General features: G+C 35.7%; 1 protein-coding gene across 2 annotated transcripts in view; it reads left to right on the forward strand.

Moving 5' to 3' along the window:
• The first annotated feature begins 9,452 nt into the window (after positions 1–9,452).
• wdr45 (WD repeat domain 45) overlaps positions 9,453–13,529 on the forward strand; it is a 91,251-nt gene continuing 87,174 nt past the window's right edge. For both annotated transcript variants that reach the window (XM_056243371.1, XM_056243366.1), the window contains exons 1-8: positions 9,453–9,609; positions 9,740–9,858; positions 10,308–10,382; positions 10,956–11,060; positions 11,151–11,256; positions 11,355–11,449; positions 11,533–11,612; positions 11,948–12,156. In XM_056243371.1, the coding sequence (XP_056099346.1) occupies positions 9,810–9,858; positions 10,308–10,382; positions 10,956–11,060; positions 11,151–11,256; positions 11,355–11,449; positions 11,533–11,612; positions 11,948–12,156 (719 nt within the window). In that variant the 5' untranslated portion in view covers positions 9,453–9,609; positions 9,740–9,809. The remainder of the gene's footprint in view (positions 9,610–9,739; positions 9,859–10,307; positions 10,383–10,955; positions 11,061–11,150; positions 11,257–11,354; positions 11,450–11,532; positions 11,613–11,947; positions 12,157–13,529) is intronic.

Raw genomic sequence — 13,529 nt, forward strand, 5'->3', positions numbered from 1 at the left:
ATAAAACTTGAAGAGACTGTAGGTTATCTGTATAGGTTGCATAGTATTTGCAGTCATTACGTTCCTGTGTATATTGCGTGAATGACGGGTGGTTGGGCAGATATTGTGTTGCGGTAGGTGGTATGCCATACGGAACCGTTGTCCACTGAAACTGGCTATTCACGCACCAGTGGGGCTCGACAGCCTTAGTCAACGGGTTGGCCCGTATGGTTGGGTGTCGGAGAGATTGTGAGATTGTGGTTAGGTCTCAGCAGCAGGAGGGACGTAGAGGTCAGTAAGCTGGGCTGAGTTGAGTGGGGGACGGAGGGGGGTGATTTTGGGACGCAAGAGTCACTGTCTTCATGTTTTGTCATTTACGCCTGTGTTATGGAAATCATCATTATGAACAGCAGCTACGCTAATTATTTTCCCTTTGCTTTTCTGCTGTTATCTCGGGACGCGAGTCCCGAGAAAATGGCGTTCGTCAGCTCCAGTTTGTATCCAGCCTCTCACGGAGACTTCAGATGCTCCAATCGCAAAGCCTATGAAGTGACGACTCAACACGGGCGATATGGACTCTCTATGGTGGACGGCACTGATCCTCAACAACTCGTCTTAAGACCGGCGTGCATACTTGGACTTCCAAAAAATACTCTAAATGTTCCGATCCAATCTGACTTGTAATGCTGCCCGAATCATGCACTGTTCCTTCGTTGACCAGAGGAGAACTGGCCCCCCGACTGAGTCTGGTTTCTCCCAAGGTTTTTTTCTCCATTCTGTCACCTGATGGAGTTTTGGTTCCTTGCCACTGTTGCCTTGGCTTTTGGCTTGCTTAGTTGGGGACATTTAACATTTAATATTCAATAATATTATTGATCTGCCTTACTTAAGGTGGACGTTGACGCAATTTCTTTTAGAAACAAACTTTGTTATATTGTTTTCATGTTATCACTGTGAAGCGCTTTGATACAATCTGTATTGTAAAAAGCGCTATATAAATAAAGGTGACTTGACTTGACACATAAAGTGCACTTCCTGCACTAATGTACAGCTGTGTCAATTTTTATTCTTCCTGTTTGCAGATTGTTAATTTATATTTATTCTCCTAGTTTTTTCATTTCTTTATAGTTTTATTATATTTATGCTTCTCTTTCATAACTTTCTTTGATTTTCCTATCTTACCTTACAGATGTCTATCTTATTAATATTATTTTATTCCTTGTTTTTTTTTATTACTTTTTATAAGCACCAGACAGTACACCAAGACAAATTCCGTATACATGTAAACCCACGGTACTTGGTAATAAAGGTGATACTGATTCTAAAATTATGACTTAATGTCATAAATATAGCAGAAAAGTCATAATTTATTTTTGTCACAATTATGTCATAAAAAGTCACAATAATGATGTCGTAATTTCTACTTTTGTGTAATCATAACTTTTTAACCTCATAATTAGAATGTCAGAATTTCAACTTTTGTGCCATGATTATGATGATTTTACGGCATAATTGTGATAAACATAAACTTTTCACATTCAAAACTTGTTTTGTTTCATTCAAAATGTTTTAGTGTTGAATCTTACATCCAACACACATAAATTATGTTATACTGATTTTAAGCAAACTCTCTCAGTTTCAAACAGATTGGATTTCGTCTCTAAAAACACCATCAGCCGTCTTATTTGTTCTTAATTAATAAAACAAATTTGCCAGCTGGACTGAGAACTGAATCAAAGGTGAGTTGAAATGGCCGTTTGTTCAAAACGAGACTCATATGATGCGACCCACCAAGAAAATGATCTGGAGTGGTCGAGATATCAGAGTTATTAGTTGCCCATTAAGCTTGATGCAAACACTTATGTGATCCAGCAGACGGGAACAATGGGTTCATTTTCAACTCCGAATCAAAGGAATCAAAGTCTTCTTCAGATTCACTAATCCAAAAGCGAACAGCCAAACCACAGGTCATATGCCATTTGGCTTTCATGTTTCAGGCATAAAGGTCAAAGTGTTGGGGGAGATTTGGTTATTTTGTTTTTAAATGAAACTGTTTATTAAACCTTTAGAAAAATCTGTGTTTTTTTGTTGAGTATCATATTTCATACATCAGGCTTTCTTGGTTTGTGAATATGCAGCTCAAACTCAAAGAGGAAAACTAAGCAATTACTATATAATTTGGTGCAGTTGCTGACATTTATATGGCCAAAAAGTAAGATGAAATTCTGATAGCTTGTCATGTAAATGCATAAAAAGCTTATAAATATCAGTTGTTACACTAATATTTACTTGGATTTAAATGCTTAGTTTTATGTTCAAAGCTCTGTAGTTTTTATTGAGGGGGAAAAACATAAAATGAATGCAATAAAATGATGATCGACAGATGGTCAAATACATTTTCCTCAAAACCTGATGTAAATGAAATAATGCATTGATGATAAAGTAAATCTAAGTTGCTTCAGTCCAGTAAGTGTTCATCTTGAAATATCATTAACAATATAAAAGTTAATCTTACATTTAGCCTACTTTATACAAATCAGTATTTCACAGCAAAACGACCTGAAGAACTAAAGGCCTTTTACTTCCTAAAAAAAGTATAAACTATCAGACGACAGGAGGCATGCAGTATATTGTATATAGCAGGTTTTGTTTATCATGTTGATAATTTAGAGGCCTTATAAATGTTTGATATATCAAATATGATGCAGTCTTGGGTTAAGACTTGCAATGTCTTTTCATATGTCCATGCACTAATTAAATAGTCGCACTTGGACCATTATTAAGAATGCATATGCTAAACATCACTTACTTTCCACAGGGATCTATCTATATAGTGCCCTTGTCTTGCGGTCAACCACTGTTTAACTTGAAATGCATCATGCAGTGCCTGTCATATCTGCACTCTCATTCACATGCTTAGAATACCTCATCCGGTTTTGTAATTCAGTACATCTTCCTTTCTGAGCAAGCATTTATCAGTCTGACAATGTGAAGCAACTCAGTATGTTTGTGTACAAAATATATGAAAGTATGTAAAACAAAATGTTACATTTACAGCAGTAAAACCAAGACACATATACTTTCGAAATCTACTGTATTCTTTAAAATGTGCGTCTGGATGGCAAATAGCTCAGAGACCTGTTTTATGAGCTATGCAGACATTTTAATTGTGTAACTGAGAAACAGAATCACTCAGGAGACAGCCTGTCTTTGTTTTCTTTACGGCCCTGTTGTGTTGTCCACAGCATATTTCTTTTTAAATACACTGTAAATGATTTCTGTTGTTTTCACAGGATTATACTGTTTTTCTCAACAGTTTCTTACTGTATAACCTATGTACAGTAAGTTACAGTAGATTTAGATGTTGTCACAGTATTATGTTGTATTTTCAACAGTTATGTAATGTGCACACAGTTGACAGTATGTTACTGTTGATTTTCAATGCATTCTGGGAAATTATCAGTTACTGTAAATCTAAATACAGCAGTGCATATTGACCGCGAAAAAACCCACACACAATTCCGCAGGAAAAATTGGTATAGCAACGTTATTTTTAGGCTACATAAAACATTTTCAGGATGGGGTGACCATGACAGTATTAATTTCTGTCAGTGGGGGGTGCATGAGAGCGCATTTGAGTTTGAACGAGTTTTTCTTCTGTGACTGTCATGTCAGTGCATCGATCGTGTCTGTTTCTGCCGACCTGGGGAACTTCGTCATCTGGTAAGTAATAAATCTTATTATTTGTATGCATACATGGATTCTAGCTAATTATTAACTTTACAGTTATTAGCTGACCACGTATACGGTCAGAATGATCTAAACATTTTGTTTACCATTTTGAGTCGGTGGAAGCGCCTGCGGGTAACGTAGCCTAGCTACATTTTCATAGGGTTGGGAATTGAAAATCGAGAAATGTATCCTGAAATCGGATACCCAAGGTTAGGATTCGGATTATTGTTATAAAAATTAACATTACGATTCCTCTTATCGATTTATTCGCGCTTATTTTCGTGTAAATAACTATTTTCTTTTACTCGTCTGTGAGGACCTGACGATCAGCCAGTAGCTAAACCTTGTGCAGTTGCGCGCTCATATTTACCTCAGTCTATCTGATGGAAGCGCTCAAAAGTGTGCATTTTTGTCCAAAGACAAAGCTAGGTATGTCATTTACAGTATTGTCAGCTATAATATCGTAATTGTTGTTTTAACTATGTGCAAACTGACTACTCATTTGAAGAAGAAAAAAACGACGCCTTGAGAGTCAAGCTTGATAGTTCACTTCAAAATGAAAATTCTGTCATCATATACTCACCCTCAAGTTGTTTCAAACCTGTATACATTTCTTTCTTCTGCTGAACACAAAGGGAGATATTTTCATAACCAAACAGTTAACTGGATCCATTGACTTCCATAGTAGGATAAAGAAAATACTAAGTCAATGGGCCCAGTTAACTGTTTGGTTACTGACATTCTTAAAAATATCTTCCTTTGTGTTCAGCAGAAGAAAGAAATGTATACAGGTTTGAAAACAACTGGAGGGTGAGTATGATGACAGAATTTTCATTTTGAAGTGAACTATCCATTTAAACTGCGCGATGAAGCCTATTAGAATGCAGTTAGAATGACTATAATTAAAGAAATGGTCCGTAAGAGTTGTTGTTTTTTATTCAGTTGGAAAATATTTTTTTATTTATTTACAGGTTTCAGGATAAATCCTGAAAATTCAAAATGCACATCACAGTTCCAGGGGAGCAGAAAGAGTGGGAAGGTTGTTCGGAGGAAGAACATGTCTTTGAATTCACACATCTTTCATCAGGGACTTTGCAGAATATGACTGGCAAAATCATTAAGGTAAGATATATTAGGGATGTGCAGCGTTCCCATATCGGTGGAAATTATTTGTGTCTGAATCTGTATTTAGAAAAATCCAAAAAGGGCGGAAATGACTTAAACCATACATTTTCTATTCGATTCAAATAGATTCTTGGGGTCACGATTTGATTAAAAAATCAATTCTCTTTTGAATCAAATTTAAATTTGATATATGCATAGATTTACATTTGATCATAGATTTTAAATATATTCTATGCATATATCAAATTTAAATTTGATTCAAAATCGAACAGCATAGAAATAAACAGCAGCTACTGTTATTCCCAATCGAGTGGGAGTTATTTAGTTTAAATTATACACACCTCATATCTGCGTTAATTTAATCTAGCCCGCTGCCGCTCAGCGTTCATACACGCATCTTTTTCATCATTCAAATTAGTGAGCATCAAGTCAACAGACATATCTATGAAAGGAACTGACTATCATCAGGATCTGGGTTGCGTTTACCAAAAGCATCGTAAGCCTAAATTGATTGTAGACCATTGGTGGTAATTGTTCTATAACTAATTTAAGGTTACAATGCTTTGGGGAAACGCAGCCCTCATCAGTGGCCGATTGTTTGGAGTCATATATAGAATAAGGCCCATTGCATTCTCAATATTTATTACTTTAGCCTCTGATACAGGACATGTTCATGTTCTTTTATAGGCGGTATTTGTTCGTTACCACAGAAAACCGTTTGCGTGTCCATGTTGAACGTGTTTCTTGTATGTAAAAACTAAAGTAGCCTACCTGTACATGGAAAGATCGCAAGAAAAGCCTGAAGTGTGCTCGACTAACTAAACATTATTTAAGACTATTTTCTATTTGTTAAGATATTGATATGAACTTCTGTAGTCAAGTATAAGCTTCATTCATAATGCTTCCTCTGTTTCAAGCTTGTGCACTCTCTAAACTGTCCTTCTTTGAAACAACATCATCACATTATTAAACATTTAGATCGATTTTTGAAATGTGTGAATCGGTTTGAATCCGCAGAAGATGGAATCGTAATTCATATGTGAATCGATTTTTCCCCCACCCCTAATATAGTCGATATATGTATATCCATGTATGCCACACAACATGCAAGCAGTATATCCAACTTATTTTTCAACTTCAAAAGTGAAGTAAGCTATTTTCTGTGAATGTGCGAGACTTCCGGTTCATTAGCCGCTATAAGGAAATAAGAGATGAATAACAAATGCTGTAAATGATAAAAATATTTGTGCCTCAAACTAGTGTTTACAATTATGACAAATTCAATACATTAAAATAATAGAGTAAGGAATACCAGTTTGCAATATCAAGAAGCATAACAAGCTTTTGTGTACAGTTAGAAATAACTGTAAGCGTATGAAACCGGCCCACTCTTCTGTGAAAAATAAGGTGGATACCATAGGCAAAAAAAATCCCCTTAAAAGGTGTTGATAATGTGATTTAGTTTTTTTTTTATTATTAGTTGAATGTTTAGCCTCAGATTGATTTGTGCTTATCATTTCTTGCAGGATTATCAGAAGTGCTGTCGCTGCTCTTCCACTTTTTTCCTCACCTGGCCTTCATCCTCACCTGTTCTGCTTTCAAGTTTCTATTTTACCTCTTCAGGATAATTTTTGCATGAATTGAAATACATGAATTGTTCACTGATTTTAGTTATTAATGATAAATTGTTCATTAAAGGGATACTCCACTTTTTTTGGAAATAGGCTCATTTTACAACTCCCCCAGAGTTAAACTGTTGAGTTTTACCGTTTTTGAATCCATTCAGCCGATCTCCGGTTCTGGCGGTACCACTTTTAGCATAGCTTAGCATACATCATTGAAGTGGACAAGACAATTAGCATTTCTAAAAACAAAATGACCAAAGAGTTTCGATATTTTTCCTATTTAAAACTTGACTCTTCTGTAGTTACATCGTGCACTAAGACCGACGGAAAATGTAAAGTTGCGATTTTCTAGGCTGATATGGCTAGGAACTATACTCTCATTCCTGCGTAGTAATCAAGAAACTTTACTGCCGTACCATGAGAGCAGCAGGCGTAATGATATGACGCAGCGCCTGAAAATAGGCCACCTTCCGTCAACACAACGGAACTATTTTCAGGCGCTGCGTCATATCATTACGCCTGCTGCACTCATGGTACGGCAATAAAGTTTCTTGATTATTACGCAGGAATGAGAGTATAGTTCCTAGCCATATCAGCCTAGAGAATCGCAACTTTACATTTTCCATCGGTCTTAGTGCACGATGTAACTACAGAAGAGTCAAGTTTTAAATAGGAAAAATATCGAAACTCTTTGGTCATTTTTTTGAGAGAGATGCTAATGGTCTTATCCACTTCAATGATGTATGCTAAGCTATGCTAAAAGTGGTACCGCCAGAACCGGAGATCGGCTGAATGGATTCAAAAACGGTAAAACTCAACAGTTTAACTCTGGGGGAGTTGTAAAATGAGCCTATTTCCAAAAAAAGTGGAGTATCCCTTTAAGTCTTTTTTTAAAACAGATTTTTATTGTTGTATTATATTACATTATTATTACTAATGTATTGTTTGAAAATACACAATAAACCTGGTTGTGCAGTTAAATCTTCAATTGTTCTATTTTCTATTTCCCAGTAACAGTTAAAATAATATTTCTACGGATTTTCTACATATTCTACAGGTTACACAGTAGCACTATAAAAGAAATAAAATAACATTTCATAACTGTATAATACTATACAGTATTATTAAAAATTTACGGTGTAATACTGTAGTTCAACATGATAAAAAAATTACAGTAAAATAATGTATTTAATTTTACAGTATGCTTAACACTACTGTAGTTAGTGTTACAGTAATTTTACTGTTGAATGAAATACAGCAACTACTGGATAATTGTTGCCAGTAAGTTACTGTTAATTTGACAAGAAATTTTTTACAGTGTATGGTCATTTTAAGACACAGCTGAGAAGGTGGACCCTCATGCAAACAGACACACATCGTAAAGGCCTCATTACCTTTGTATCATTTCACTAATTACAATTTTTCTTGATTGCAAGCACACTATAACTGATTCAAGTGAATGGCCCAATTTCCCAAACCATTCAATCAGTTCTCGAAACAACGACACGTTTTGAGAAACATTTCTCCTGATTTCCATTTTCACATGTTCCAGTTTTCTGCAAAACTCAACTCAAAAATGTCCTAATTTTAACCGTGTTCTCATTCAGAAAACACAAGTACACAATATAACTCAAGTGTCACACTGTGAACTCAGATAGCACACATTTATCCATGTGTAAACATTAAACTGATGACACTATAGGATAATATAAATATTGTGTTGTACACCCTAACTCGTAATTGTCAAACTGATTTGTAGCCAAGTACTTCTTACATTTGGTATTTTTGCAGCACTGAGAGACGACAAGAGAAAATCTTGTCACAAGACTATGAAACTGCTTTAGTATGAAAAATATGGTCCTTGTTATTTTTACGATTGTAATTGACAGTACTGCATTGCATACCAAGTTCATGATAAATTCTTTGGTATTTAAAGTTTTCTTTTCATCCACTGCAAGATCTCTTTACAGAAGTGCAAGGAAAATAAACATTTCTTAAAGCTTATTGTTGAATTTCACTGTATCTGCACCTCTATTCATGTTGTATAGTAATAGGCATTGAGCTGTAAAATGATTCCTGGTTGCCAAAGGGAGGTTTTCATAACAGTATTTTGAACTGATCTCAGTAGTTCTCTAGGCAGTGGCATAGTCTGTGTATTTGTAGGTTTTGTGTGCCGTATGAGGCCAATGTTTGATTCTGACAAAAGAAAATTGGCTATGTTTTTGACTAAAATATTTTAATTTGAAGTGGAAGTTTGAGGTTTGTAAAAAGCTCTTGTGTAGTTTTGTATGGAGATTATGTTTAAAGTTGTGAGAAAATGGTGAATTGTTTCATTAATTGTGTGTTAGCAATCACGATAAACTGCAAACGAATGCGTGTTATTGTTGAAGAGACCGTCTTTAGTCACTTGCTGACACCTGTTGGACAGAAAAGTGAATTACATGAATAAGTTTCAGCGCTTTTTAGACAGTTCACATTTGTCAAATAAATAACTTTGGGATATTCAATATTATGATGCCATGCGATTTATTTATGTCTAAATTATCATAATTTATTATTGTTATTATTAGCCTATTAGGGTAATTGGATTTTTTTATATATAATTTTAATATTTGTGTCATTTTGTCATGTTTAACTGTAATTACAATGTGTACACTTTGCACTAAAAAAAATATTTTAGATCTTTTAATTACAATGATTTGCATCTAACATACAACCGCTACATGGAATGATTTTGTTTGGCCGACGAACTGCATTATCCAATTGACTGTGATTGGTCCGTTCTGACCAGCGCGGAGAAAGGTTACAGGAACCACAAGAAAAATGAAAACGAGCCGGGCCAATTAGAGATGACTTCTGGGCCTCTAAACTCCGCCCATTTAGGTTCATTTTTCCTTTCTGTGGCAAAGGCTTTCTCCGTACGTCACTTGTGTTATCCAGAGCCGTTATCCTCCAATCCAAAAGGGGGCAGTAATGCTCCGTTAACAGTCCCGTATCATAGAGGAAGACAGCAGCGACAAAACAACAACAGCGTCTGGCAGCTGTGTAGTTATTGCCTAATGTGCGATATTAAATTAACATCAAACTTATATAAACTCACTTTGATTTATTTGTCTACCCCCTCGTTGTGTCTTTTAAATATTTAATGGTGAGTGAGATGTTATGACAACCTGATTATATTATAAAAGAAAGTTGTTTACATGTGTTGACTTTCGGAACTCGTAGTATGTTGTGATTGCACCTTTAACATGTTAAACCGCTGTCTCCTGCTCATCCAGGATGATCAGGTCTAGACCATATAACTGCTGAAGATATCAGAAAACCAGTGGGGAACTCTTCTGTCACACCATGGCCCAGCAGAGAGGAGTCAACAGCCTTCAGTTCAACCAGGACCAGAGTGAGTCTAAAACACATTTCCTTTCAGAATCATTCTGCTATATAATAACTAATCCTGCTAGACTATCTATCTATCTATCTATCTATCTATTTTGAGTACATTTAATAAAGGTATTCATTAACATATAACTAGTGATTATTAACCATTTTTAATGTTGATATCTTAGTGAGCACAGTTGTCAATATAATACCAACCTATTTCATGATTGCAAATGTAACCTACATTTTTTTAATCAAATGAACACATATGTTTACACAATGTTTACACCTAGTTCACATTTTTGAAAACTGAAAAAAGTGCATTAATTATTGACAAGGTAGAGTTTGAAACCGACTAAAAGGGGAAATAAAGCCAATAATCTAAAAAATAGCAACATATCAGCCTAAAAACTATTTATGATATACTAATGATCTGTACTGTATTCATGTTCTCATTTCCGTGTTATTTAGGTTGTTTCTGCTGTGCCATGGAAACAGGTGTCCGCATTTATAATGTGGAACCTTTAATGGAAAAGGGCCATTTAGGTAAAATATTTTGGGGGGGGTTTCTTCTTTTTAAAAAACAAAACCTATGGGTAGAATTATCTATTAAAGTTAGTTCACCCAAAAATAAAAATTCTGTCATTAATTACTCACCCTCATGTCGTTCCAAACCCGTAAGACTTTCGTTCATCTTCAAAACAAAAATGAAGATATTTTTGATGAAATCTGAGAGCTTTCTGTCCCTCCATTGACAGTTACACAAGTGACACTTTGAAGCTTCAAAAAGTGCATAAAGAGATGTGAATAAAAGCTTAAATTCAATCTGTTCATCATAAAGTGTTATTAAATCTCTTCAGAAAATGTTGAACTAAACCGCTCAATTTATATGGATTTGTTTTACGATCTCTTTATGAACCGAAGCATCAAAGTGTCAGTAGCATAGCTTTCAACCGAGGGACAGAAATTGCTCAGATTTCATCAAAAAGATCTTCATTTGTGTTCTGAAGATGAATGAAAGTCTTATGGGTTTTGAACATGAGGGTGAGTAATTAATGACAGAATTTTTATTTGTGGGTGAACTATCCCTTTAATCGTCTGTGATTTGATTTTATATAGATCACGAGCAGGTGGGCAGCATTGCCTTGTGTTCAATGCTTCACCGATCAAACCTCTTGGCTGTAGTGGGAGGCGGCATCAACCCCAAATTCTCTGAAATATCAGGTACACTGACTTCCCTCTTAGATCGTTTTTGAACCTGGAAAAAACAGCTTTCCTCAAGATTATCCCATTTTTCATCATATCTTTTTGCAGTATTAATATGGGATGATGCTCAGGAAGTGCGAGACCCTAAGGACAAATTAGTTCTTGAGTTCACGTTCACCAAACCGGTCCTCGCTGTGCGCATGAGACATGACAAGTAAGATACACGGCCATCAAGACAAAAGTGCTTCATTTTTTCATTAAAAAATGTTGTTTGTGTTAACAACATCCTATTTCCTGTCCTTGTATGTGAAGAATCATCATTGTCCTGAAAAACAGGATCTACGTTTATAGTTTCCCCGAGAACCCTGTCAAGCTTTTTGAGTTTGACACTCGAGATAACCCAAAAGGTATTGAGAGCATTGCTTGTGAGAGGCTTTACTTGTGTTTGATGTATGTATTCTTTATAATCACTGTATTTGGGGGTTTGTAGGTTTGTGTGAACTTTGTCCTAGTTTGGAAAAGCAGTTGCTGGTTTTCCCTGGACACAAATGTGGCAGTCTTCAATTAGTGGTAAGATTTATGTAAAACTTATATAATATCATATTACAGTGGTAAGTATTATATATATTAGAAATATATATATTATTACAGTTGAAAATCAAATGTTGCGTACTAAAGGGATAGTGATGAAAATGAAAACGCTCTCGTCATTTATTCACCCTCATGCCCTCCCCAATGCATATGACTGTCTTTCTTCAGATAAACACAAACAAAGATCATATATATTGGGATGGAATGAGGGTTTCATTTTTGGGTCAACTATCCCTTTAAAACTTTGTCAGTTACTAACACATTAGAAGTGTTATTATTACCATTATTTAACTTTGTTTATGACTCTTTGACAGGAACTTTCCAACACAAAACCTGGCACATCTTCTGCCCCTTTCACTATCAATGCCCACCAAAGTGAAATCGCCTGCCTGGCACTGAACCAGCTGGGCAGCGTGGTTGCGTCGGCCTCCAGAAAGGGCACGTTGATCCGTCTGTTTGACACTACAACACGAGACAAGCTAGTGGAACTACGAAGAGGAACTGACCCTGCTACACTCTACTGGTAAAGTATTTGAGCTCCTTCTTTAACTAGCTCTGCCTCTGCTCGCTCTGGACATTCTCTCAACTTCCTGGGATACTTTCTAAAGAGTTTTGAAGGAGTTCACTAGGGGTGTAACAATATATCGTGCCACAATATATCGCAATACAACAATGCAACAATACGTATCGTGGATAGTGACAATATGTATAGTGGATAGTTCCCCCAAAATAAGTGTGAGAAATAAATTAAGTTTTTCCAGAGTTTCAGTGTCAGTACTACATTAAACTACTATACTGTTGATTATAATGTATAATAATGCAATGGGGGAATATTTGTGGGTCCTGATAATGCCAAATGTATTATGTTACCAGTAAAAAGTGGCCAACATTATTTTAAATATATCTAGTCAGTGACAGAGTGCAAGCATATTCGTCTAAAATAATTCTGTATTTTCAGCTTCAGAATGGTGTCACCATTGTCCTTGGGTTACAAGCACCAAGTCTTGTTTTACAGTACATTTTTTGTTAACCTTTGATCATATGTCTTGGAGTATCGCAATAATATCGTATCGTGAGTTCAGTATCGTGATATGTATCGAATCGTGATATGAGGGTATCGTTACCCCCCTAGAGTTCACATATATGCTGCTTTTCCTTCACTGGATCAAACTATCTATTTAAAGAAATTAATATAATCAATTATTTATCTTAGCTAATTCAAAAATTTTATTTTATTAATTTAGTTTATATTAAAATGATAATTATTTAATGAATTCTGTTGTTTTCCAGTATTAAAGGTCCCGTTCTTCATGTTTTTTTTGAAGCTTTGATTGTGTTTAGTGTGCAATATAACATGTGCTCATGTTTCACGTGTTAAAAAAACACAGTATTTTTCACACAATTTACTTATCTGTATGCCGCTGTTTTCACTGTCCAAAAAACGGCCCGATGACTTCCTTGTTCTATGAAGTCCCTCCTTCAGAAATGCGTAACGAGTTCTGATTGTGCCAGCGGTTCCTGTGTTGTGATTCGACAGCAGCTTGTCGCACGTTGCCCGGAAAAGGTCACCCCTCTTACCATAAATTGGAGAAGCATTGCGCAGCTGAAGTGTTTCTTCTCAGTGGGAGCGCAACAAGACCACGCCCCCTTTTTTGTGTATTCCTGTGGGCGGAGATTATTCAAAAAGCTGTTCTAGTTAGGTCATTAAAAAAGGAAGTTGAGGGATGTAGTCCAAACCGGCCGTTCGCTGTTTGCTTTGAAATGGGACTTCTGTTAAATAAAATATCTCGCTAGGCATTGAACTTTGAGCTTTATAATTTTACAGGTATTATTTATGCTCTAACAGCAACATTACACACTAATTAAAGTTTGAAAAATGGAATCGCGAAGAACGGG

Source organism: Rhinichthys klamathensis, unplaced genomic scaffold, assembly GCF_029890125.1.
Source record: "Rhinichthys klamathensis goyatoka isolate OS25496 unplaced genomic scaffold, OSU_Roscu_1.1 h1tg000027l_1, whole genome shotgun sequence".
Classification (NCBI taxonomy): Eukaryota; Metazoa; Chordata; class Actinopteri; order Cypriniformes; family Leuciscidae; genus Rhinichthys; species Rhinichthys klamathensis.